This window comes from Megalops cyprinoides, chromosome 24 (genome assembly GCF_013368585.1).
Source record: "Megalops cyprinoides isolate fMegCyp1 chromosome 24, fMegCyp1.pri, whole genome shotgun sequence".
Classification (NCBI taxonomy): domain Eukaryota; kingdom Metazoa; phylum Chordata; class Actinopteri; order Elopiformes; family Megalopidae; genus Megalops; species Megalops cyprinoides.
The window spans coordinates 22,298,857-22,321,987 of NC_050606.1; the positions used below are offsets into that span (position 1 = coordinate 22,298,857).

At 41.5% G+C, this 23,131-nt stretch overlaps 1 protein-coding gene across 1 annotated transcript in view; it reads left to right on the top strand.

Moving 5' to 3' along the window:
• Positions 1–287: 287 nt before the first annotated feature.
• Positions 288–23,131, top strand: part of LOC118771112 (activin receptor type-2B) — a 49,250-nt gene continuing 26,406 nt past the window's right edge. Inside the window, exon 1 of the mRNA XM_036518989.1 lies at positions 288–709. Within this exon, the coding sequence (XP_036374882.1) occupies positions 658–709 (52 nt within the window). The 5' untranslated portion in view covers positions 288–657. The remainder of the gene's footprint in view (positions 710–23,131) is intronic.

Here is a 23,131-nt window from a genome sequence, read left to right on the forward strand (position 1 = left end):
TCCCACGAGAGATTGTCAAAATAGCGCTTTTTGTTTTCATAGTGGAAATTAAAGGGAGACACTCCTTCCTTCTAGCGCCGTCCGTTTCCTCAGCTATTCCGGTGTCCTGGCAATCTGCCTTGCAAGATCGCCACCGCAAGCCCAACAATAACATTACTGCACTTCCCATAGCCCATGCCCCTGATTGCATTCCTTTCTTTGTATTTAAACACATCCGGGTTTCCCTACTGGCTCCGCTGCCGCTGCTCACAGAAGCCATTTTGGACTCCGTTCAGTTCCTTGCGTGTCAGTTTCAGACCCTGCCTCTGTGGCTTGTTAGTGTTTCAGGGGAAAAGGGTAACGCGCACATCAGACGAGAAAAAGGCATCAACATTAACGGCTGAGTTTCTCCTTTCTTACCCAATAGAAAATCTGGAACCAGTTCTCTCCAAATGGATTTTTCTGTATTTTAAAGTTTTTTTTTCTTTCCCACCCGTGCAATTTTGTTGCATTGGGGCTACTACACACAAAAGCAACGCAAACTCTCGGTGCGGTGGACAGCCGAGGCCCGGGGTCACTGGCTCGTTGCGTTGTACTGATCACCTTTTTTAAATGTTCGAAAAGGATAAACGGTTGAAAAGGGGAAAATCTGGTGTGTTTGTCTGTTATTGAAGGAATATGTTTGCTTCCTGGCTCACTTTTGCACTTCTTTGGGGAACTTTTTGTGCAGGTAAGCACTCTTTATTCATTTTTTTGGCTTACTACCCGGGTCCTTTGAGTACATTTATAGCGTGTAAAGCAAATGAAACGCGACAGCTATGGACGAACTCCTGAACAAACCCAAGATGGAATTTCATTTCTTTAACATAGCTATAGATAGCAATCGATACGAGGTAGGGGGAAGGTGGCGACTAGAATTGGTTGGTCAGTTTATTGATAATTTGTTCATCTTTGTGGGTTTTCTTAACAGTTAGTTGCCATCTTGTAAACACTTTTAATTGTGATCAATTCTTTATTTGTTTTGTCTGTGGTAAATTTGATTGAGATGATGTATTTATTTCACCTATATTAAGTTGTCTGACTGGCTGGTTTGTTAGGTAGCTATCATGAATGTGATCTCCAATGGGTAGCATGCTTAAACCCATTGTGTTCATTTAAAATATTGTATTCAGTTCATTTTAGTTTTAGTACGTTTCAGTAAAACGGTCTGAGGTATTATGGGTACTATAATTCAGATTTGGTCACAATGGCAAGCCAACCACTGCCTGCTTTATGAATGGTCACATTTATTACACTCAAGTTTCATGAAAGTTTATTTCTAGCTCGCTTTGGTAAACCTCGTGACATTTATATTTAGATACATCAGCAGAGGGAAGCGTCTTGCAAATTAAATATGAATTAAAGGTTAACGATGTTTGTGTGTATGGGTTTGTTGGTCGGTCAGGTGGGGTGATTTGTTTTCAGCCGACGGTGGTTAAATGCTCATTTAAATGTCTCTTAATGGATTGAGAATGTTTTGACTTTTCAAAATTTTGAATTTCCCACGTGCATCAAAGGACCACTCACTAGATTTTTTTGCATATTGCATTTGATAGCATTGATGACACCGACATTGTGGGTAAATGACGCAATTATTATTAATTGCTAATAATAGCTAGTTCCATTTAAGTGCGGAATTCGATCTCTCGTTCGCTTAATGACTGCACATTTGTCTCAGCATGTTTGCTTCGAATGTTTCCTGAGATGCATCCAGTTAATGACGATTTTTCTTTACTTGTTCAGTTTTCATGACTGTGGGTTCCCTTGTTTAAACTGAGTGCTATGGTACAGTTTTGGACTGGTATCGATGGGCATCCCTAAAAATTGTGTGCATTAATGTTTTCCCAAGGAAGCAACACTTAACATCGCCGTCATTTTAGAGGGCGTAAAAGGTATTTATTGGGCAATTTAGCGTCTGCTTTGTTGCACGGTTGCCTCCTTGTTTTGACGACTTCGGGGAGGGGTGCTTAGAGGTAGGGGTGAGAAAAGTACCCTTTGTGCGTGTTTTCATTGTGCTGAAGTGAAATTCATGCAACGAATCGTATCCATTTGCCCCGCTGCAAGTGCAATATGCAACAATGTAACCATAAACATTGTTTTGTTTGCTACCCTGGTTACGCTGTGCAGTGCACTGAGTTTGTTTTCCCGCACGTACCATTTTCCCGTGTTTGTAACCTTATTGAAAGGGGGAGCGTTGTTGTTGCTGTCCAGTAGAAATGGTACATATGTGTATAATGTTTTGGTTCTGTTACCTGTGCTCTGCAAAGACTTGAGAAACACGATTAAATTTATATATATATATATATATATATATATATACACACACACATGTATATTGGGTAAAAATTATTTGTCGCCTTTTTATTGCACCCCGGTAAAATGCGAAATCTATTTTTATGTGCGTTTTCTTTTACGTTGTGCACAGACTAAATAATGTTTACAACAGCAACCACGTGAATTTTTTGACCATGTGTGGTGTTTTCTTTGTCTGGTGCTTCATGAAAAATGCAATGCTTTTGCTGTGGGGGGTTAGTAGCCTACTATACAACGTTGTCGAAGTGTTTGTAAATAAGTGCACGTTTTAATTAGCTTGAAATAATACCCGCGGTAGGTGTGGAACATTTCCGATCATACACGAGTCCCCTCTTCCCTCCTCACAATATGTTTGCATATTTACATGCATTCGTGGTTTTAAAAAAAGTTGTAAGACATTAAAGAAAATCCCTTTCAATTATTCAGTCCGTTTTCCATTTCGTTTCATTCTTTGTACGCTTATTGGTTCTTTTATGCAACTCAATAATGCTAATGGAAATCGCATTTGCATTTAATTTTCACCCCCTAGTAGAGGCATTATGCCTCCGACTGCAGTATTAAACATAATATGCACGAGTTCCTTTGCAATTACTTCTGTAAACATCTTAGCAGAGCTTTAAATTAGGTGCTGAAAATGCGCAGTGTTTTGTTGCCGAGAATGAAAAATTGCATAGAAAATCTTAGACATCTTGAACAAATGGCTTTTCAGCCTTGCTCGCTGGAATGGCGATGCATCATGTTTAAAGCGATGCCACGTAAGGACATGGAACACTGCCGTACATAGTGTGCCTGGCGTTCCTCCCTGCCTGTTTGACAAAAGAAATGTATAAATATTTAACGTGCCTTTAAGGTTAAGGTTGCTTAATGATTCTATGAAAGCAGGAGAAAAACATTAAACGGGACGTAGGAACTGAATGTTTTGTCATTGATAATTCTTTTTTGTTGTTGTCATTATGCTACGATGGGTATATTATAGAATTCGGTGTCATGACAACACCGGTCCCTCTATCTTTGTATGTTTTGTATATCACCCTTGCCAAGAGCCCTTAAAATATGGGTCCCAGCTACACTGAGCCCACAAAGTATGGTGCATTCACTTGTCAAATATAGATGTTGATCGTGTAGCTACGAATCACATAGTCCAGTGGGGGGTGGGGGGGCTTTTGAGGTCTCCTGTAGTGAATGTGTATGCTCACTCCTGTTGTGAGACACCCACCCCTCCCCCCCCGTATAACTACACACTTAAATGTGGATCAGCTCTCCCTGAGAATCCATGCTTGCTCACTGTGTGTGTGTACGTGTGTATGGTTGTGTGTGTTGGAGAGGATGGGGGTGGGGAAAAGGGAGAGAGAGGGGGGATGGGGGATGGGGCTGATGTTGTAATAGCCTCCTTATCACATGACTGCTGGTTCTGTAACAACAGTCTATCTTAACAGTGTGCACATTTTCAAAGGTTCGGCCACATGGCTTTGTACAGGAGCTTGGGGTGTGGGTGTGGTTGAAGGGCCTGCTTTGTGGTTACAAGTTTTTAGCATGACACCTGCCTCCTGATCATAAACATAAAAAAAAGAGTGGAGGAAATGCATTGCATGCTGTAGTGGCTTTGTGGCAATGTATTTTCTTCATTGCGTTTGGCTTTGACAGAGGGGGCAGGGAGTAGGGGGTGGCACCAGGGGGGATGGGCAGCTTTCAGTAAGAGCTGGGATTTAAAGACACAGCGCATTTTTTCCCTCCTTCTCTGTTGTGGAACACAGATCAGTAGTGTGTAAAACAACACTGTCCACACAAACAGGCATATCTTTTTTTGCTTTAAAAGTTCTGATATTTCTCCAGAAGGGCCACAAGCCATCAGGTTCCCGTTATTTATGACCGAAATTCCCCCATTCAGTTATCCTATGGGTGATCGTTCATGGCAAGTTAGATCTCAGCAAAACCAGAACTGATTGACTGAATGGTCTCGAATTGAGATAACGTGATCCGCCATAGCAGTGCTGTGTTTGTGAATCTTAATGAAGCGGGCTGTCTCCAGTAAACAGTTGTTCCAGCAGTCAGACCCAAACACCATTTGTTGCGTTCCGGGCCCATTACCACACATTCCTTTTTTTTTTTTTTCTTTTTTTCCCTAAGCATCTTACTCAAATTTCAACAGTTAACTGCTGACATTATCGAAGAAGCCAATCAGGGACTGGCATACTGATTTCAGCAGCAGTCTGGGTTGGAATGGATGGTTTATCTGTTTTGTAGGACAGAGAACAAGAGAGCATTTGCCCTCCTTAACTCTACACCTTATAAACACATGCTTATATACAGCAAATACCTGACAGTTGCCAGCTTCACATGAAGATGAAAGCGCAGAACAGAGAAAATGCTTGATAGTGAGTGATTTGTTTTGATTGTTTAAATTTCTTTATCACGTGACAAACATTTATATGAAGGCAGATTCCCAAGACTGTCTTTTGTATTTGTGTTTTGACCTTGAATGAGCAGCATCCTGCCTCTTATGCATATCCTTATGTTTGTTTTGATATAGTATAGTGTGTCGTGTTTTTATGTAATGTGGTAGTGTAAAATGTATTTACATGCAGTGTAGCGGACAGCACTCATGGAGAGAATGCAGCCAAAGGCCCACCATGTATCAGCTGTGCTTCAGGGTTTTTGAGGAAATCCAATTGAATGAATTGAATGAGTGCTCGTTACACACAGACCAAAGAGTGTGTGTGGTTCAGAGCGATTTCTGCGAAGTGACCTGACATACAGGTGTGGACAGGACATCAGTCCATCACAAGCTTATTACCCACAATCCATCTGTCTCTGTGTTGAGGGCCAAATATGGACAATTTTTGGGTACCATTTGGAAGTCTTTAGAAGAACTTTTTTTTCTTTAGGGTGGTGGTTGGAGATCCAAACCACATGGCCATTGCAGCCCGTAAAACCATGGATGGAAATGTCCTGTGCTAAATGGATCTGCTCAGCTTCTGAAGTGGTTGTTAACCATGAAAGGTACTTGTGCATGATTGTTTTAAGGCATCATTGTCAGGCAACTTGGGGCTTTGACAGTATGATTGAAGCATTCTGCTTGCCAAAATTGGCCTCTGGGAGAAGGAGTATTAAACCACGTTTTTCCATTAAATCCTTTTTAGAAATGCCTGTTCAGGTGTCTTGTGGAAGCCATTGCAATTTGACACATTGAGTCTTATGTCATTTAATGTACATTTATTATATGCAGAAGTGTGCAGGAACGATCCTTTCCTGCAGCTGTAAGGATTTCCTCCCACGTGCAAGTGGCATTTCAGTTCAAGGGTGCTCATGCTTTGGCTTGTGTTAAAGCTGTCGTTTGTGAACTGATTGTGATTGGCTGGTCTGCGGGGCATGGCTGTGCATTTCCTAATGGAAATGGAAGCTGCTACAGTGAAGGCTGAGGCAGAATTAAAAGAATAGCATAAGGAATGCTGTGATTCAGCCTGGCCTCTGTCTCTTAAAAAAGGTTTTAAGGACATTATGAATCTGAAAGGAAACGTACGGAATCTGAATAACCAGCCAAGCTGAGAGGGTAACCGGAGTCCAGGCATTTAATGTGGGTCACTGAATGTCTAAAGCAATCAGGACACACATCTAGATTGAACTCGTGTCTTAACTATATTGCAGTAATTAGCTATTTAGTGGTGTATCGAATCACATAATCTCAGAATGTTTGCAAATTGAAAAAATACAGCCCTGTGAGCCAATTTTAGAGCAGTTTTTGATGGAATTACCTTATTTCCCCTCTGGTAGTCAACATACCTAAATCTGTGTTCTTGCTGCATTGAGGCCCATGAGAGGCAAGCTAGCTTGAAAGCAGTGCTCGGATCCATGACTTTCCAGGTGCTTCTTCCAATTGTAATGTGCTGAACAGACCTGAGGAAGGTGCAATAGGGTCTAGATAGTACAAAAAACACCTTATTTGCAGTAGTATCGAATGTGACAGTGTTGCACCTGCCAACTGTTAATTTAAATGCACTGAACTCTGATTTGGAGAAAACACCCCCACCCCATTGTGCTTTGAAGTAAATATTCAATCAAGATGAAATGTTAGAGAAGTTTCCTCTTAGGGAGGCAGATTCTCAGAATGCAGGACTGGAACAAAGAGAAAGGTCAGCCAAACTCGGCAGAGAATGAATCACAATAACTATACACGAGCAAAATTCCCAGGGCAGCAGTCAAAGGACATTGAAGTTTTTCTTTTCATTTTTCTGCTAATATTACACACAATGTACCTCTGGCCTTTGGCTGGGTCTTATCTCTGCTGAGTGTCTGGAGAGTTTATACAAGAATTATGACTTGTTAGTGGAAATCCTGTAAAGCACTGAGTAAAGTAGGGTAAAAAGTTGCATCTCTAAAGCAGTGGAGGCCTTGTCCATGCTTGAGTGGATTAAGGTGGAATTTGAGTATTCTTAAGGTTGCATTTGCGTATGAAAATGTGAAGTTGTCTTTGCGTTCTGGATTTAAGGCCAAGATGTGCAACCTCACCCTGGCAGTGAGTACAAAATAAAACGGTTCTGTGATTCAAAGAGTACCAGTGTAATGCCTGACAGTCTCTTCACACATAATCATCCTGTGAGTTAGCACAAGGACCTGCTCTCATTGTAGGTTGATACTCATACCAAAAATGCTTGCATTATTGCAACATGGACAGCGGTACCTTTTTCTATTTTCTAATTGTAGACGTAGATGAGTAGATTAACTCACATGTATACTCCATTGTCCAGCTTTAAGACAATCCACAAATAAGCATGGAGACTGTCTCTCATGGAGTATGTTTACAGGACTACTGATCTGGCACACAGTTAAGAGGGAGCCCTTCCTTATAAGATGAGTGAAGACTACAGTCTAATCAGATAAGCACCTTTTGAAATGAATGTACGCTATGCATTTCAGAGCCAAAAATTCCATGGTGTTCTGTTTGCATCTTCGGTTTCCTATGTGAACACACCCTATAATAAATGGTTCTGGATGTACTCTGCTCTGGGTATTGGATGTACCACGTTAAATTGGTCAACATTTGGGGGAATTTAAAACAATCTGTGTTTAAACAGTTGCATCATTTGCATGGACCAATATTGTAGTAAGACAAAATAATCTAAACACAATCTGTTCTATAATGATGTGCATATGTTTACAGCTACAGACATTTTGGCCAAAGCTGTTATGTCTTGGCACCATACTGTTTAACAGTCTATATGAACGTGTGTGTGAGATGGTTGTATTTGTTGCTTAGCAAATGGAGCACACAGTGTTGGTGACTGAGCATCTTCAGCATAACATAGCATGTTAAGGGTGTTCCTTGAAGTGTTGTCTAGTCAACAGAGGAACTGTCCAAAACGTTTCTCTACCCGAACGATATTTAAAGATAAGTGGTGTACTTCTGTGAATAAGTTGCATCTTTACGTCACTGCCCGGGCAGTGTCTCCCTGATAAGAAGCATTTTGCCAACTGCACTTGCACTTCACATCATTATCTTCCTGCATTTTTCTTGATAAGCTTGGGCTTCAAACTAAACAAACTCTTGAATTAACCAAGAAGTATGGAAATCGATTTTTTTAATATTACATCAGATTGGCTGATTTATCGTAAGTGAGGAGGGAGAATCTGGACCTCAGACACACCCCTTCCGCGGACACTAGAGCTACTTTCATGTATTCTTTAATGGTATTGGTCATAGATTTACCATATTTCATTACATCTTTGCTTTTTTCTGATTGTGTGTGGTCTGTGCACAGCCTTCAAATGAAGCTCTGTAAATCAGTCGAGTGCACTTTCCTTTTCTCATAGAACCACACTGTGGGCGTTGCAAACGCCTCTACCAGAGCAGGCTGGGAGGTGCCACCTGTCCGCGCTCGGAATTCGGGCATGGTGAAGAAATGCACATCTGTTGCCATGTTTGTCTTGCCCACTGTTTGAGATAAGGTTTATCTAGGTGAAGCCACTTCAATGGAATTGCCTGCATGTCATTTCTTACTTTACCATGATCTTGGTGTGTTAAGCTGTGTTGTGCACAATATTAAAGGCCCCCAGGCTAGGACACCTGCTGTTTTAGGTGTGATTTATGGAGTTTGTTACGAGCTCAAATGGAAATAATACGTGCTACTGAATGCAGGTCACATGTTTAAGGTGGTGTGTTGACTCTTTGGTTCTGCTTCAGCTGCAGTTGAGTTACTTGAATGAGTTCACGCTCCTGTGGAAATGTGAATAGCACATATTAGCTGACAGTCTTGTTATTTGGTTGCATCATTGCCATGAAGAGACTGTCTGTCTACAAAGTAAATCTATCTACAGTGAAACCCCTACCTGATCACTTGATCAGCTGGTATGATTTTCTGACTGTTATGTCACATAGTATTTTCCTTTTTTTTGTTAAGTAGCTGATTGTATTTGATTCGTTTCTACAGAAGGCATTCTGTCCACGATAGCAAAACACTGATGTCTACGAAAGTTCAAGCAGCCTTTGCTTTCGTGGACGGAATATATTGTGCTAAATCCCTTTTGTGCACATCATGCTTTCAGTAATATAGCAAAATAGTTAAGTGGACAAAATGAACATTCAATGGCACGGAATGATGATAGTATAGTGCATTCTGCATTTTGTGCCACAAAAGCATAAATGCTGGTGTAGGACATCTGTTACGTGGACAGAATTACTTTTGTCCACAGAATGAAAAGCACAACGGTCAATTCAGTGCATGACAGGAATCATCCATTTTGTTTTCTGTGAGTGAAAGTATGTGCTCTCCAATATTTCATGGACACAATGCTAACGCGTTTGTGTTTTTCGTGGACGAAACACGTTACGATGTTACATGGTTTCATAATGAATGTATGCGTTTTGTAGCACAGAAGGCATTCTGTCTACAAAAAAGGTCTGTTACATTCAGCGCCCCATAGCACACACAAGCATTCATAATGTCCATGTATTCCTGTTTTCCCATTGAAAGTGTGTTATAAGTGGCAGATTCATGTTCTCCCACAGACCATGTTCTAAGTGATTTTACTGAACAGACTTAAAATTCAACATTTTTTTAAAAGGGTAATGAACACGAGATTTAGTCAAACATTCCAAAACGATTAGAGCTCTGTAAATATTACCATGTGTAAATATACTTGCACATGAGGCACAGTATAAATACTCAGTGTTGCATCATCTACTGCATTCCACTACTCCACTGTGTGTGTATACATGTGAGAAAAACAAGCTATAAAATAGATTTTATAATCTCGCCACACTCTTAATGTAATAATGTGGTGTAGAAGGTCACTGAATTTAAAGTTAACTCCTTTCTTTAAAAGCTGAGGTAACGGTACACATAGGAATAGACAAATGCAAAGAAACGTCTGCAATTTGTTTCTCTTGGATGGAATTATTTACCTTTAAAATAAACCTTTGACATTAAATTTACCCAGAATGGCCTTTGCCCTTAACTTTTAGAGTTTCCATTGACTTTGGTGACCACCAAACCATGTGATATCATGAAACTTGTGAAGCCTGTTTTACCAGATGTAAAGAAAGTCTGATATCTGCATTCATTAAGATTGTTTTGGAAAACTAATATCTCAACTTTTTTTGGTCCTGTCAACCAGAAGTCACAGGTGCACAACAGATTTTTCATGTGTAATATGGATTTAAAGCAATCTTCTTGTTTCAGCTGTCAATACTGGGTGACTTTTTCAAAAAACAAACGAGGAGGGCTCACATGAGGGTGTGTAATTTTTGCACGTCAATAGCTGTTGATCACTTGACAGTTCCTCCTCAGTAGCTTGATTGGTGCAGAAAGTCCTCTTAATTGTCAGGTTTGCTTTGGCAACTGTCTTTTTGATGAGAGGGGGAAAGGAGGTGGAGATGTTGATCACTTCTGCATGTACCAGGTTATTTACTTAGCTTCATGGCCTTATGGGGTTCATGACTGGGGGCACATGGTCTCTTCCTAAATAAATTATCCTTAGTTTACCTTATGGGTTTCTGGAAATGTCTCTCTATGAATGTGAATCCCAAGTAGTGTTGATGTGGACAGACCAGCTCCAAATCTTAAACCAGTGACCCATCAGGCAGATTAACAAGTGCTTGTTATGTCTGACCCTGGGCTTATTCTCTCAGAGAACAGAGAACTCTTCTAGAACAGCCCTGGGTGCCTGTAACCTGGCCAGCTTTACATATTCCATAACATTGCTACCACTGCCAGCTGCTCCTGGCCATTGTCCTATGATAATGTGGAATATATGAGTGAGTGGTGAACTGTTGGCCAGGCTGTTTGCCTCTCTGCATATGTCCCACTTGTCAGGCAGATTCTGTGCTAAAGGTTGTGACGGCGGCGCTCCAAGTCAAACAGTGGGAAGGATGGCTTATTCAGTGGCCGTCAGTCAAGCCCCCGGTCCAGCCAACATCCCCTCTCTCCCTCTTTTGTGGACAGCAGAGTTGACCTGGGGGGGTCTGTGGGCATTGCCTCACAGTGTGGGATTGATGGCTCACAAAGTTAAAAAGAGCCCTCTCCTGCCCATGGGGGGCTGGCATTGTGGGGCGTTTGTCTGGAGGAGGCGGAAGATAATGAAGAAGTCGGGGGGCCCCTGTCTAGAGGAGCAGCCCCTCAGTCCCCCCCCCCCCCCCGGGAATTCCACACCCCTCTCCTTTTGTGTGGTTTGTCTGTTCTGAGTATGTTGGGTCATGTGGGTTTGTTTGTGGAGCTGATTGGGGGTGGGGTGAAGGTGGGGGAGTTTGGTGGCCACTGTGGCCATATTTTACTTGCGTTTTTTTTTTAATCCTGCTCATCCCACTGCAGCCTGGGTACTGAGATGGTCTACCTCTGACATGTGGTGGATTTTACCTTTCAGTTCTTGCATTCATCACCAAAAGAATCCCCAAAAAGTCCCCAAAACAATTTAAAATGCATGACAATGAAAGGCTCTGACTAGCGTGTGGCTGTGCTAAGAAGAGTGGTTTTGTAAATGGTTCACAGAGCAGAGAAGGGGAACTGTTTGCAGTTAGAGGTGTGTGATAAAATGCATGCAGTTGTGTGTGTGCACATGAGGGGCATCTCAGGAAAGTGCAATGAGCCAGGGGAAGTTGATCTTGAATGGAAGAATAATTGAATTCTGGAATGCCGTACGGCATCAAACCCTTGCAAGGTGTGCCGTGTCAGTCGTTGCACAAATTACAAGCTGCGCCATTATCGGCTCTTGACAGTTAATTCATGGACATGGGCATGAACTCACAGAGCATACCAGAGAAGGACCCGCTGTGGAGTTGGAGAGTACACTGTGTCCTAGTGTACCTATGACACTCATGCCAAATAGGTGCGATTCTTTAATTTTTTCTTTGTCCATCTGCTAAAATGATATAGGTGAATTATGTGTCAAGACCTCACAAGAATTTGCTTCATTTTGGCATGCACTTTTTCCATTGACAATAGTGGACACTCTGGGCTGATGGCGGCTTCTTTTGGACAATTCCTCACAGCTGTCCTCTCGATCTGTCTGCTCACAGCATGCTAATGACCCAATTCCTCCCCATGCATTGATCACACATAATCCTCCAGACAATGAGAACGTATGGGCTCTGCTGTTGGACTCGGGGTTCCCCCGTCTAAGTTTCACGCTCCCGATTTCCTTGTGAGTGGGACCCACCCCTTTGTGCGTGGTCTCTGTCCACTCACACCCGGCCCTCCACAACTCCACAAGCATTCTTCTCCTGGCTCTGTGGAGCAGATGCGCCTTTTCCTTTCTCCCATCTCCAGATGGAGGTGTGGGGTGTTAATCTGCACTCCTCCGTCAGTGGGGATGTGACCCAGGGGCCTCCCTGCTGACCTCTCCCATATCATCGCCCAGCTGGCGTGGGCAACCAGCGGGGTTTCGACTAGAGCCGCCCTCTCCTGCACAATGTATGTGAGAAGCCAGTGTTTGTCATTCAAATCTAATAACACAGATAAGGAATTGCATTTATACAGTGCTTGTTTAGTAAATCTCAGAACTTTACACAGTAGGGTTTGGTGAGTCTTGTCCCTTATGCCTTAGGTGAACTGACTTGCTGCACCTGCGTTGTTCTGTAGCATGTGATTTTGTAAATCAGTTCACCGGCAATAAATTTCAGGAAATTCTTCAATGCCAGTGGCATCAAAGTTTATTTTTAGCACGCCTAAAAAGATGACTCTAAATTCCTTTAGGGGAAAATAATGTCACAAACAGTGTCACTGGATATGATGTTAATGGTATTTATAAATCAGTGCAGAGGACAATAAGGTGGGGTTCTTTTGTCTTTAGTGAGAGCCTGAGTGTGGACCTCGCCGACGGTATGCATATGGCAAAAACAAGAGCCTTTTCTGTGCTGACGGGGCAGGGCAGGGTGGGGGAGCAGTCACCCCCCTTTTGTCATGGAAAAAAAAGGCCTAGCCAGCTGGTGTGGGGAGGCCCATCAGTGCCTGTCAGCGGCAGCGTGAGCTGTGTGATCACTTACAGGGGTGAGCGACGGAGGGGCCCCTGTTTAAAGAGTCCGCCTTGGCGTGTCAAATGCATCCAACAAAAGCCAGCTATTTCTTTGTAAGGGTTGTAGCGTTTGCTTCTCGTAGTTGAGATTCTGGGAGAAGATTCGCCAGTATAAAGGTGAAAACAAAACGAATGCAAGGGAAAATGCTAGGATTATTTTATTAGTTGTTCTACCAAGATTATTATCGACTGAATATTTGGCCAATCATTTGACTCTGCATTATGATATTGTGGTAGAGAGTGCAACAGGCTGATCTGAAACAACTTTGTTGTCATCGATTTTTCAATAACCCAAAAAATGTATTTAGGTTTTTTTGCTTACGTGTATTGAGGATAGTGACAGAATAGTCTGAGAGATGCATTACTGCTATTGTTTGCACCGTTTTATTCTCAGACAAAAGGCTTGCTCCCTTTCAGTGATCCATTACCTAACAACGAAAAGAATTCTTCTGTTACATTATTACTGGCTGAAAGGACTCAATATATTCAGTTCTAGCTGTGCTGACCACCCTCTGTCAGTCACTGGTCATGAAAAAAAAAAGTTTTCAGAATTGGTACAATGAAAGTGACTGGATATTATGGATGTCTTTTTACATATTATGTAAAATGCCTACATTCAAAATCATTTTTTGTTAATTTAGTGTAGCATTAAGCTGCCTTTCTTTTGTGCAGGTGTTGCTTTTTCGCATTCCTCACTGAAACAGCGGAAACCTTGTTTTTGGCTGGGAACATGTCGTCACACTGTCAAAAACGCTCAGATAAACGTAAAAACAAATGTTGCTCTGCAGAGTAATCGAATGCGGTACGTCGAGCAGACGAGGGTCGGCCATTTTGGGGTTAGCTGCATGCAAACCGTCTGGAGCCTCTGGAGCATGACCTCAGATCCCCTCTCTGTGCGAATGCTCCATTTGGCAAACACTAGTAATATCAAAGTCATTGTAATCAGGGGTGCACGTGTACTCCCATTCCTTTTCCCCCTCGCCCTCGTATTATTTTTTATGCTGTGGTTACGCGGTTGAGTTGTGGTTGGTCTCTCGCCAGCAGCTATAAATAGAATTGGTGTAAGAGTAAGTATATGAATGAGGGGGCGCGGGAGCGAAGGAAAAGCCCCTTTTGGTGTCCAGCTGGCTGCCTGCCAATGGCTGGCTCGAGCGAGGCGGCTGAGTGTTTTTGGAGGTAGTGTTGTAAGAAGAGTGAGGAGAGAGGATGCGGCTTTTCGGTTTGTGAATGAGTCATTTCGCGGTACGGTCACATTTTTGTCTTGCTCGTTGTACAGAATTGAAGATGTTATCATTTACAGAATTCTTTTTTTCCCGTCATGAAAAGGAAATGTATTCTGTGTGTCTGAATGAAATTTGGTCAGGCATGTCTGTAAGGATGTAGCAAGGTACATTTTTTGCAACCATGTTTGCAAATTGGTCTTGTTCATTGAGCCTTTGTTCAACACTTCAGCACACAGTGATGCAGTTGTCTGTTGCAAAGTAATTGTTTTGAAGCAGTGTTTACATGCAGAGAACCTCAGTCCATTGTATGTCATCCAAGGGCCAACTGTATACAGTATCTGTACTCCATTTGGAACAAATGCATTAGTTCTGTCCACACTTCAGAATGATCTGTTATACCTGTGCATGTATATGTATTTGAGAGCTTTGTTGACAAGGGGTGACCCGAAATTTTACTTCACGCAGATGTGAAACAACTTTGAGACCTCATTTTAGTGGTTAACATACATCCCTGTGTAATCACACTGTTCATATGACACTTGTCATGTGTTGTATGGCTCAATTGGGAGGCCTTTATATGTGCAGCACTATAAATGTGAAAGTGTGGACTTAATGTGTTGCTGGTACTCATTATGAAGGCGGCAATCCTTCAGATGCAATTAATGCTGTTCAGCATAGCTGCATTATCAGACTTTGAGTGCTACAGGGTATTTTTTAGCCTAGTAAGATGTCTTTAGTCCCTGCGGTTGTGGTCTGGAAGTGACCATAGAAGTCATGTGTTGGGGTAGTGCTGAGGAGAATGAGAGTGGGGTTCCAGTTACCGGGCAGTGCACAGTGAATGTGCAGGAGGTTAAAGGACACACCTCAGAGCAGGACCCAGTAAATGGGGAGGGCATTACTCACTGTGTTTTCTTTGTCCTTGGTGATACTCTTGGAGAGAGTCCATGCTAGCAGCACATTGATAGCACTTAAGATGAATTCCGTGCTTGCTTGCAACACACACTGAAGAAACTGAACCATAGAAGCCAGCTTATTGTAGCCTTGGCATTTCTTTTCCCTCCTCTGAAAGATCTGATGGTTCAAGAATCCAATGGTAAGGTGCAGTGTCATGGAGGAAAAGTATCGCAAAGCATTAGAGCCTGACCGATACCGATTTCGATTTTTGAGCATTTAAAATTTATATCGGTGTATGTTCTTTTTTTTTCCCCAGAAATGCATAACATAAACAAAGATTTTCCCTAACATTATGTGTGGTTATTTAAGAGTCCTCACCAAGATAACATGACATAATGCAGTTTAAAAATAAACTTGTTTTATCGTCATGAATAGTGCTTTGAACAAAAGTACAACAAAATATATTAAAGTTTTGATGAATAAGAAAAAAAAAAAAACATCATGCCATCAACTGATACAGTGACCTAGAGTAAATGTTTCCGTTGAGTGCATCTAATACTAGGCTACATGGCTGTCTGCAACGAGGACTTTCGACTTTGGGATTTCACACTACATGTTTGAAAGAGAAGTTAGATAACTTTGTTTGGCTACCAAGCCATGTTAGATACTTGTTCGACTCACGTTTATTTATGTGTCCCCTCTGGATTAATCCTTTCACACGTAATTGATCTCTTATGCCATGTAGTGCGCGTGTTACGTTACATGGTTCTAGGGCTGTCCCGAATACCAGTTTTGGGCTCCGGAGCTTCGGTAGTAATCAACAGCAAATATTCGAAGCTTCGGCTGGGGGGGCTTTGGTGTGTTTTATGCATGTTTGTAATCCCGAGGGGTTTGGTTGAACGAGGTCCTATCTATACACTTTTTGTGACATAATAACAGATTGTGACAATTTTTCTTATCATGGATAAGTTATAGACCTACATAAATTCTCATAATAGGCTCCGAAACGGAGACAACACCTGGCAAAGCGCTGTGAAACAAGCGTACAAGCACAGGAACGGCATACTAGCTCCAACAAATTTACGATTTGAGATTTATATTTGTAAGATTTATATTTATAATTTGTTTGTCATTTCTCAGTACTCACATACATTGAAACGAAATTTGTCCTCTGCATTTAACCCATCCTGTACACTCATGGCCGTCACTACTTACGGAGCCGCGGTATTTAAAAATGATCTCACGTCCCACTGGAAGCAGAGAGAAGCATGGCATCGCTGCAGCTAGCATCCTCCCAGGGTGACAAGCTTAGCTAGGGGTCGGTCGAAACCATTACACCCTATGTTCGAGTCCCAAAGTAGGAACTAGGTGATCGCTGGCTACTTTTCATTTCCCATCGCCATCTCTGCTGATGGAGCCGCGATATTTAAAAATGGTCTCACGCCTGTCCGGAAGCACAGAGAAGCATGGCATCTAGGCTAGGGTCAGTCGAAACCCTCCATCCGCGTCCCAAAGCACGACCTCGGCGATCGCCGGCTACTTTCCCATCACCGTGATGTTCACTGCTGTGAGTGAGAGGGATGTCAGGCGCCCAAGCTGAGATGGTATATATTTCCACATTTTAATAGTGCAGTTAAAAAGTATAAATATAGTACAAGAATGTGCTGACAAAGTGCATTTCGTAGTTCGCCTTTATTGATTTTCAGTTAGCATTAGTTAGCTATATTTTCAGAGTTAAATTACTGTTTCCTCAAAGTTAAAATTAGCACCAGTTTTAGCATACGCGCTAAACGGCTAATCACACCGGTGTGGCCGTACGTGCGAAAGGGTTAATTCCCAATGCACCAACTGTAACTACAGACATGTGATTCACAGATGTATTTACCGTTGCTTCCTTTAGGCAGAATAAGTTAAACGTTATATTTTAACCGCTCATTAACATTAGCGGTATTGCACTTATAAACATGGCATTAGCTAGCTTTGTGGGTAACCTAATTTAGCAGTGAACAGCGTTATAAGCTGCTGAAAGCGATGTTGCCAGAGAATTTTTAGAAGTGACGAGGGAGAAATGATAGGACCATTGTTTGTTTACTCACTAGAACTGCCACACTGTTTCATAAATAAACCTACAAGTTTGTCAACAGCTTAGCCTACACCACTCAACTACCGTAACGTTAAACGTAATTTTGATGATTTTGACTGATGGTACCGGCTTTCATGTTACTGCAGCAAAACCAGGCATGGCTGACATGAACGTTGTCAGGCTTATTTAGGCTAAGAGGAGAAGTCATGGGGGATATTTATTACTATTTAAGTAATGTATTTCACGTGACAATTATCTGTTTACCATGAACACAGATGATCTCCGTTGTGGGCTACTCTGCTCGACTCTGCTTGGGTCAGCAGATTGTTGTGATTTGTGGCGTTCCAAACACGTGTGTTGGCAACAGTGGCAAACTACGCAACGACAACACTCAACATGGTTGAAGGATCCATCCGTCCGTCTCTCCCTTTCGTTTTTAATTGTCATTTATCGGCCGTTATACACGCTGATACAGGTTTATCTGCAATTAGCTCATATCGGCCAATAATATTGGCACGCCGATTTATTTGTTGGGCTCTACAAAGCATCGCCTACAGCTTGCCTAGATGTCAGTTATCATCTGAACTGGTCTATTATAGGCATTCATGAAAAGCAGTAAGTTTCTGCACAAGAAACCTACAGATTGAAACTTTGCATGCAATGCATTGGTGGCGAAGCACAAGCCCCTCCTACAGTACTTTCATCAAGATGGTATGGGAATGGTGTTAAATAAAGCAGAAGTTGTTCAATAAAAGAATGAGAGTTGAATGTCGATCAAAAGCACAAGTTAATGAATCAGAATTAATGGAGAAACTTTTGTATTGTGTTACATAGCATGGTGTGTGACTCATTTTAATGGGCACTTTTAATTAATCCTGCATAATATAATATAATGATACAGTGATTAAAATGGTTCAATTTTCAGTCTGTTTAAAATAAAATAATTTATGTTTGAATTTCAGAGCCTCTTCAAAAACAAGAGCAAGTGCATTGCTGTTTGCTATAATCCCCATTCCCTTGTGAAACTTTGGCAAAGGTATGCTTGTATTTTGTGCTGTTCTAGGACCACAGGCGCTTGTTGCGGTCAGCTGATTAACATGTGAAGAGTGGATTTGAGCAGTGGTATAAATCTGTGTCTTGCTTTAAGGCAGATTGTCTGTCTGGTTTTCATTGCAGCGACAAATGAACTCCTTGTGTAGAACGTGCAAGATATTACCGCCCATTGAAAAATGCGTTCCCTTCACTGTATAGTATGCAAGAGGGCACTTTGTGTGTGTGAGAAAGTAAAACAATTGATTTGACACTCTGCAGTACTTTCTAGTTCTCTTGTATTCAGTTCATGTCTCATGCAGAATGAGGGAGGGTGTGGATTGGCCCTAGGTAACACTGCTTTCAGACAGCCAGGTCTCCCTGACGGTGGCCCAGGTACTGATAGACTCCTCACTAATCCGCAGTTCAGCTGAGCGCTGAGCATGAGGCATGCTGCCTGCTGCTTTGTTTCACATCTGAAGGGCTGCTTTTTCACAGATGACAGCCATCAGAGCAACTCGGCCAGCCTGCTTTAAAATTACAGCTGTTGAAATTCAGCAGACAATTCCCTATAAAGGAACTTTTCGTAAGTTGTTTTCGTATTAGCAGTGCATTTTGCTAACATGCTATAAAAAGCTCTAAATGACAGCTGTTGCTGGAGTGCCTCTCTAGGAGGTTTGTTTTCCTGATGTTTTTTGCAGGATAAAGTCAGGTTCCACTGGATCTGTGACTGCAGATTCTGCAGTGATGCCTCAGAGAATTGGAAAAAGCAGTACTGATGATACCCCTTGAAACATGATTCGTCTCAGCTGATAATTGGCTACATGTTGTCCTCTACCATAAAACCATTTTTTCCTGAAAGTACAATTGTACAGGTTTTTTTTTTTCTTCAGTGAGTGAAACCACAACCCTGTTTTGCGTCTCTGTATGGACATGGTGTGTGTGCACTTGCCTGTATGCATGCTGTCGGCACCATATTTGCCTGTCAAAACCATTTAAAAATAATCTGTCTCATCTATGATTTGGAAAAGGACAATTTCACAGGTTGTTGACCTAAAAACGTTCATGCCAGAAACATTTAAAGTTCTAATGTATGGAGGTTTATGGAGCTTACTCAATGCTCAAAGGTAAGACATTCTGTTCTGGAAAATTTTGTGATGCCAGTCTTTAATAACTCTATCAAAGATCTATCAAAAATGATTATGTGGACTAAAGCAATCTTTGCACTGTTTACAGTGAAATTAAAGTCAGCCATTAAAGGAACATTTCCCATTTATTATGTTTTTTTTATTTGCATGACAGGTGACCTGCTCAATGGGGGCTTCCATAGTTTCCATTTAGCATATTATCCATCCACCCAGCTGGCTGTTTACTGATGTGATTCAGGTTAAGTACTTTGCTCAAGGGTACACCATGACCATTTCCAATCACGGGGATAATGACTATTAACAATCACACTGGGTCTCTGGACCGCTAAAGCAGAGCCCTACTTTATTGGACTGCCATTCTGTGAAATCAAATGAAAATGCCGTACAGAGACCTCACAGATGTTGCTATTTTGCATTATATCAGTGTCTATAGAAATGCCTAGACTTGCAGCACTGACTTCTGGTGACATGAATTGAAAGGCTGAATGGTGATTAAAGTTGCCAGGTGCATTAGGTTGCCTTCCCTCGTGTTTTCATTAAGGAGGCTACTACAATAATAGCCATGTTTTTAACTACTAATGTTTAGCCATAGTGAACACTGCTCCATTTTATTGTGTCATAGTTAACATGGGCAGCACCTTGAATGCCCCTGCTTTCACACTAGAGCTTTTGGTGTGGACCCGAGTCTGCTTGAGTCATTAGTTCAGTTCATTTTGTTGATGTGAACGCTGTTTCCGAACTCGGGTGCACGCTAGGGACCATACCCGAGTCTTCCAGAAAATGGGGTTCTGGGGTATGGTTCACCTGAAGTCCAGTGCTGTTCGCATTTGGTGTGAAAGCCATCCGATCTAAAACCAGGAAGTAAACATTATTGATGACGTGTAATTTATTTAGTTGTTGCATCTAAACTATTCGGGAAATAATTGCAGGTAGCCACACTGTTCGCTTTTATGGCATAGTGAAAATCCCGAACACGGTTATTTTGGTGCTGACACCATATTAACAAAAAGACAAATAAGAAAACTAGTGTGGCTTTCCATTTTGCCTCCCTTTTGCATCGTTGCCTAGCGACATTGGTAAATAAAAGCTGCACATTCCTTATGTGTTGATGATGTAAATGGGCCAGGGTTCGCAACCAAAAAATGTAATGTGAAAGGAGACCAGCGGGGGCAGGGGGAGGGGGGGATAATCGCACTCGAGTTCGGACCAGCAAAACGGGCCAAGTGTGAAAACAGCCTTAGATACATAGCCTGCATGAGGCAGGAAGAAGGGCACAAAGATTATGGGTAGATTTATGAATGGTGTTACATGGACTGCTTTTTATGCTTCCAAGCCCATGGGCTGGGAAGCATATTGTTTTCATTCTGTTTTTTTTTTTTTTTCCTTCTGTTTTTCTCCCAGGCCAAGTGTATAGAAATATAAGTTTGATTTACACCAAATTTGGTACGCATGTCTGTTATGACATGAACTTGTACCCTGATATTTACAAAAAACCTCATGTTTTAAGGTGTTTTTCTACACGATAAGCCTCCCAGGTCGTAAGTCTAGGGAATGTGAAATTTCGTCCTGGACGTAGCTCCAGGGGTTTATTAATCAAATTGCACGGGGTGTATGGATATCTGCTATAATTTGGAAGTACCTGGATCAAAAGCCTACCTATGCTGTAAAAACATAACTCCGGCTATAACTCCTCAACGGTAAGAGCTATTCACACCAAACCTGGTAGGTTTGGGGAGTATGTGTTTGCAGTTCTGTCATAAAGTTTGCAGATGTGGGGGCGAAGCCCCCCTCCATAAAAAAATCTATAATATATGATCTCAAAATATAATGGGAGTCTATGAGATTACTTGCAGTGCTGAATTCTTCCACGAGAGGCGCGATCCTGTGTCTTGAAAAGGAAACTCTTATACAAGATTTGGCAGACACAAACACGGCGGACCACTCAGGCACATCGTAAGTTACTTCACTATGAATCTCAAGTTTGGTCTTCAACTGAGAAAAGTACTTAAGTTAATGTCCATGCACTTTACAAACGATTACATTCTTCTCCTCAATACACGTTGCAAATCTTTATATCATCACGTAGCAACTCAGCTAGCTAGCTCGCTAACTAGTGTATCTTGGTAGGATGGTGAAATGAACGATTATTGTATCACCATTCTTCTAATAAATATTAATACACTAGCTATCTAGCTATCTAGCTAACTACTTACATCTAGCTAACCAACTACTGTATAAACGATTACATTCTACTAACTACTGTATCTTGGTAGGACGGTGAAATGAATGACAGCTCATCTAGTGTGCTAGCTAAGTTAATGTCCCTGCACTTTACAAAAGATTACATTGTTCTTTTCAATACTCATGTACCAAGTTGTAATATCACCGCATAGCGAACGGGGTGCTAGCTAGGTTGCTAACTAGCTAGTTTTGTTAAACCGAAGCATGCTTATTTAGGTCTGTTTGAACGAATCCTGTTATGACTGTCACTTTAAAATAATGCGTGTTGTATCTGTAAATGAACACCTAGTTGACTAGCAAGCTAGATTCCGTTCATCACTGAAATTAAATACCCTTAACTCAGCTGCAGCTGATCTTGTATTAAATTTTGTTTATTGTTGGAAAAAGAAGCGCAGAAATTTTGACCTCCACTGTATTTGTCTGGCACCTTGCCAGTATGGTTGAAATAGGCTAAGCAGCATATTATGTTTCCAAAGTTTCTTACATTATTCACTGCAATGAAAATGTTTCATAATGTAGTTTAATAATCAAAGGGTGTTTGCGTGTTTCGTGGTATTGTGAATACATTTATGAATTACTTTTCTACATTTATTTGTAGAACTGCAACACTGCATGTATTATATTTACCATTTTTCCATGTACTATATTTCATTACACCTTTGGGGCTTGGAAGCATTTGAGGTAGCTTGCGACCTCTAGTTCTTGTTCTTTCTCCCCAATAGACCAATTTAGACACTCACAGGAGACTACTTTTTGAAGTTTTGAACTGACAGTGTGTTACAAAGGGCACTAAAGCCCTCTAGTTTGCTCATTGATCTTGATTCTGATGGAACCGTGTCTGATTTTGGCACTGAAGGCTCTTGCATGGTGGGATTTCCAGATCTGCATTTGGCAGCCCAAAAGCAGCACTCATTGAAAAGGCCAATTCTAGAGGCCCAAGAAGTTAACCTGGAATTCCCTCCTCCTTGGATTATTATGGATGTTCAGAATGGGGGAAATCGTATGGGTTCCTCTGTCTTCTCCATGTCTCCTCCATTCACATAAATGTAGTCTCCTTTCTCTTTTTTTTGGTGGGTCTCACTATTAGTTGTCTGAATATGTCAAGCTTTTATGTTTTATGGTCTCTGTCTGCTATTGATTTAGAAACCATGTAGGAGCAGACCACACTGTAGGCTATGTTTGGGGAAATCTGACAGCTCGACTCAGTCTTCTTCTTTGATCGGCATAATGAATGTGATAAGCTCTGAGCTCCTCTGAGATGACATTATTTTGCCCCATGTTTGAGTTATGATATTTCGGCCAGAATTGTGGTCAAGTGTTTTTGTTAGCTATGATAGGCCTGCTCTGTCATCCAGGTGGGTGAAGTCAGAATTTTCCACAGTGTTAGTAATGTTCCATCTTCAGTTCTATCACAAGAAAAAACTAAACTGCAATTAGTGTGCATTTGAGCTTTTCAATTTAGAGTGGTTTGTGGTGATAGAGGTTAGATTAGTTTCCATGTGCATTCTGCAATCTGTTTGGAAAAGGTTTTCATTAAAATGTAATTGAAAGACGCTTAAATGCCAAACTAAATTTCATTTGAATCAAAGGAATAATTAGATTTTCATTGCCGGTGCTGACCCTGTCTTGTTGCTATGTAATTACTTTATTACATTACATTATTATTATTATTATCATTA